The sequence below is a fragment of the Aquarana catesbeiana genome, linkage group LG02, assembly GCF_042186555.1.
Source record: "Aquarana catesbeiana isolate 2022-GZ linkage group LG02, ASM4218655v1, whole genome shotgun sequence".
In the NCBI taxonomy this organism is placed as follows: domain Eukaryota; kingdom Metazoa; phylum Chordata; class Amphibia; order Anura; family Ranidae; genus Aquarana; species Aquarana catesbeiana.
In genome coordinates, this window is record NC_133325.1 from 9,263,792 (window position 1) to 9,268,041 (window position 4,250).

The following is a 4,250-nucleotide window of genomic DNA, read 5'->3' on the forward strand; positions in this document are numbered from 1 at the left end:
TTTTTAAATCCAACCTTCTAGTCCAAGGGTCTCCAAACTTTCTACACAAAGGGCCAGTTTGCTGTCCTTCAGACTTTAGAGGGGCCGGACTGTAGCCAATGGGAGTGGAAAATGCCCCAGTATCAGAGGGGGTAGACCATGTCTCAGGCTTGGTGGTCAGTAGGAGGAGGAATAGTGCCCCATCGTTGGTATTAGTGGAAGGAATTATGCCTCATCATTCATGTCAGTGGAAGGAATAGTGCCTCATTGTTGGTGTTCACGGAAGAAATAGTGCCCCAATGTTGGTGTCAGTGGGAGGAATGGTGCTTCATATTAATGGGTGGACAGTGTCCCAAGGGCCAGATAAAGGCAAGCAAAGGGCCACATCCGGCCCTCGGGCCACAGTTTGGAGACGAGTGTTCTAGTCAATATCGAGGAGTGATACCCCTAGTTACCCTTCACTGCTAATATGTATTTTTTTGGCGAAAAAATATTTTTTAGCCAATCAGTGACCTTGTCACGCAACGTATAGGGAGTGCCCAATATCCACTTCTATACAATGGTCCTGCTGGCTGCAAACAAAAGTCTCCTTATGCCTAGAGCAGTATAGGAACCCAAACTGGAAGTTTCCAAAATATTCCAAAACAGGTGGAGAGTTTCCTATGAGGGTGTAAAGATACCATTCATCTTATTCCAGTATCTCAAACTGGCGAGTACCTCCATAATGGGTGCAGAAGATCACCATGGACTCAACCCCATTTATTACAACAAGGTGTATCCTGAACCCGCATTGTGACAATTTGAGGCTCGTAGTCTACCCACACAGTTAATGAAGAAAAAATGACTCAGTTTACTGGAAAGTTAGATAAATAAGAAGAGATTTGGATAGTTATTCTCCGGAGATGCAGCCATCATCCGTGGCTTTGCTTCTGGGAGTGTTTGGATGTCTGAATCTTTTGCTGTGGCCCCTTTCTCCTAACTTACATCAGTACAGGACCCAGAGGTGACATAAGGGTTCGAGGGTGGAATCCCAACCCACAGGGGTGAGAAAGGGGCATCGGAAGTGTTGAATGCCAAATACATAGAAGGAATGGAGGGGAGACTAGAGACGTGGACCTCCAAAGTGACAAGTAAAATAGCTCTTCTATTGCAGTAAACTTCTTTTTAAAGATAGGCGGACGTCTCTTTCATGACATTAGTGATATTCGATGAAATGCCCAGTAAACATCTTGATGGCCTTTTGTTGAATCTCCTTTGTCCTAACTCCATAGATGATGGGATTCAGCATTGGGGGGACAATCACATAGAGATTGGCTACCAGGATATGGACATAGGGTGGGATACTGTTGTGAGGGATCCTGTGAGCTATGAAGGAGAAGAAGGCCGGGACATACAGTAAGGTGATGACACAGAGGTGGGACACACAGGTGCTTGAAGTCTTGCGCTGGGCCTTTGAAGTGGAGAGTCTCACGACGGCCTGAACGATGGAAACATAGGACAACCCAATAAGGAATAAATCGATCACAGAAGTCAGAATAATAATGACCATACCATAGATGACATTGATCAGTATGCTTGCGGTTGCCAGTCTAGCCATGGCCATGTGTTCACAGTACGTGTGTTCTATGGCGTTACTGCCCTGGTATGGTAACCTCCAGAGGAGAAGGATGACTGGGATCATTATAACCACACTTCTGGTCACTGAAACTGAAACAATAGTCCTAACAAAGGACAGAGTGACCTTTGTCACATAGGACAGAGGGTAACAGATGGCGATGTAGCGATCGTACGCCATAGCAAGCAAAATGGCCGACTCTGTCATGCAGATAAAGTGAATGAAGAATATTTGCACCAAGCAACCATCAAAAGAAATCTCATGATAACCAAACCAAAAAATACAGAGGGTCTTCGGGACTGTGGTGGAGCTTAGAACAAGGTCTCCCACTGCCAACATCACAAGGAAGAAGTACATGGGCTGGTGAAGGCTTTCATGAACTGAGATTACCGCTATCAGGGTGGAGTTGGCTGCTACACCTAAAATATACATGAAACTAAATACGATGGAGAGCAGAAGGTGGGAATTCTCCAAACCAGGAATCCCCATTAAGAGGAAGAAGTCAGGGTGGAAACTGGTGGAATTGGACATGTCCTGGAGAACTTCTTCTGATGAAGACCGTGACAATGGATGGTCAATCCGTGGGTGCTGAGCCTTCATTACCGACAAATGTTCAAAGTTATAGAAGCCAACTGAAAATAACAAAAGAAACATGATGTGAATAGGTAAAATGGCAACAAAGTTATTTATTTTTTTTTGGGGGGGGGGTTGGCTGAAGCTCTTCTTTGATGATCACTTAATCTCACATTTTTTAAATTTAACCGTTGTATTTGGTGGGTATTAGCATTGTAGGACATGTAAAAAATATTCTATTTTCTAGGGCTACAAGTCCATGAAAATAATTCTGGATTAATCAAGAACAACAGGAGTATGCTTATCAAGAATATTTGGATAGGAAAATCATTAGACTGACTGCAGAAATAAAGGTCAAGGAGCTGTAGAGCTCTCCCCCAAAGGGGCCTCCTAATTTGTCATAGCCCCCCCCCCCCCCCCCCATAGTGCAGAGGCAGCCAGGAAGACAGCAAAACTCACTCTTCTGGTTTAATAAACAGTTTAGGGCAGGGGTCTTCAAACTTTCTAAACAAAGGGCCAGCTGAGGGGGCCAGACTGGGGCCAGTGTCAGTAGGAAGTGACCCAACATCAATGGGAGTAAACAATGCCCCATCATTGGTGCCAGTGGGAGGAATAGTGCCCCATCATTGGTGTCGGAGGGAGGAATAGTGCCCCATCATTGGTGTCAGTGGAAGAAATAGTGCCCCATCATTGGTATCAGTGAGAAGAATAGTGTCCCATCATTGGTGTCAGTGGGAGGAATAGTGTCCCATCATTGGTGTCAGTGGGAGGAATAGTGCCCCATCATTGGTGTCAGTGGGAGGAATAGTGCCCCATCATTGGTGTCAGTGGGAGGAATAGTTTCCCATCAATGGTGTCAGTGGGAGGAAGTGTCCCATCATTGGTGTCAGTGGGAGGAATAGTTTCCCATCATTGGTATCAGTGGGAGGAATAGTGTCCCATCATTGGTGTCAGTGGGAGGAATAGTGCCCCATCATTGGTATCAGTGGGAGGAATAGTGTCCCATCATTGGTGTCAGTGGGGGGAATAGTGTCCCATCATTGGTATCAGTGGGAGGAATAGTGTCCCATCATTGGTATCAGTGGGAGGAATAGTGTCCCATCATTGATATCAGTGGAAAGAATAACACCCCTTCATTGGTGTCAGTGGGAGGAATAGTGCCTCATCATTGGTATCAGTGGGAGGAATAGTGCCCCATCATTGGTATCAGTGGGAGGAATAGTATCCCATCATTGGTATCAGTGGGAGGAATAGTGCCCCATCCTTGGTGTTGGTAGGAGGAATAGTGCCCCATTATTGGTATTGTAGGAGGAATAGTGCCCCATCATTGATATCAGTGGAAGGAATAGTGTCCCATTATTGATGTCAGTGGGAGGAATAGTGCCCCATTATTGGTATTGGTAGGAGGAATGGTGCCCCATTATTGATATCAGTGGTAAGGAATAGCTTCATTCTTTCTAAACAAAGGGCCAGTTAAAGGGGGCCAGACTGGGGCCAGTGTCAGTAGGAAATGACCCAACATCAATGGGAGTAAACAATGCCCCATCATTGGTGTCAGTGGGTGGAATAGTGCCCCATTGTTGGTGTCAGTGGGAGGAATAGTGCCCCATTATTGGTGTCAGTGGGAGGAATAGTGCCCCATCATTGGTGTCAGTGGGAGGAATAGTGCCCCATTATTGGTGTCAGTGGGAGGAATAGTGCCCCATCATTGGTATTGTAAGGATGAATACTGCCCCCATGTTGCTATTAACATAGTGCCCTGTCACAGTGCGAGAAAAAGTGTCCCATTGTTGGTGTCGGTGGAAGGAGCAGTACCTCATCCTAGGGGTCAGTGGGAGAAATAGAGCTCTGTCATTGGTGTCAGTGGGAGGAATAGTGCCCGATTGGTGGAATAGTGGAATAATGCCCCTAAGGGCCAGATAAATGCAAGCAAAGAGCCACATTCCTGGGCCACAGTTTGTAGGACACTGGTCTAGGAGTTGCCTTTTTTTATATTTATTACTGAACAAACCTAGATAGGACACTGAAAGCTGTGGGGTACTCGGAAAAAAAAAATGCTTAGTAGTAATTAGAGGGAACTCTT

The 4,250-nt window shown here is 45.7% G+C and overlaps 1 protein-coding gene across 1 annotated transcript; it reads right to left on the minus strand.

Annotated features, from left to right (window-relative positions):
• Positions 1-1,174: 1,174 nt before the first annotated feature.
• Positions 1,175-2,125, minus strand: LOC141126392 (olfactory receptor 52Z1P-like). Its single transcript, XM_073612339.1, has one exon. The coding sequence runs from the start codon at positions 2,123-2,125 to the stop codon at positions 1,175-1,177; it is 951 nt and encodes a 316-aa protein (XP_073468440.1).
• Positions 2,126-4,250: the final 2,125 nt, after the last annotated feature.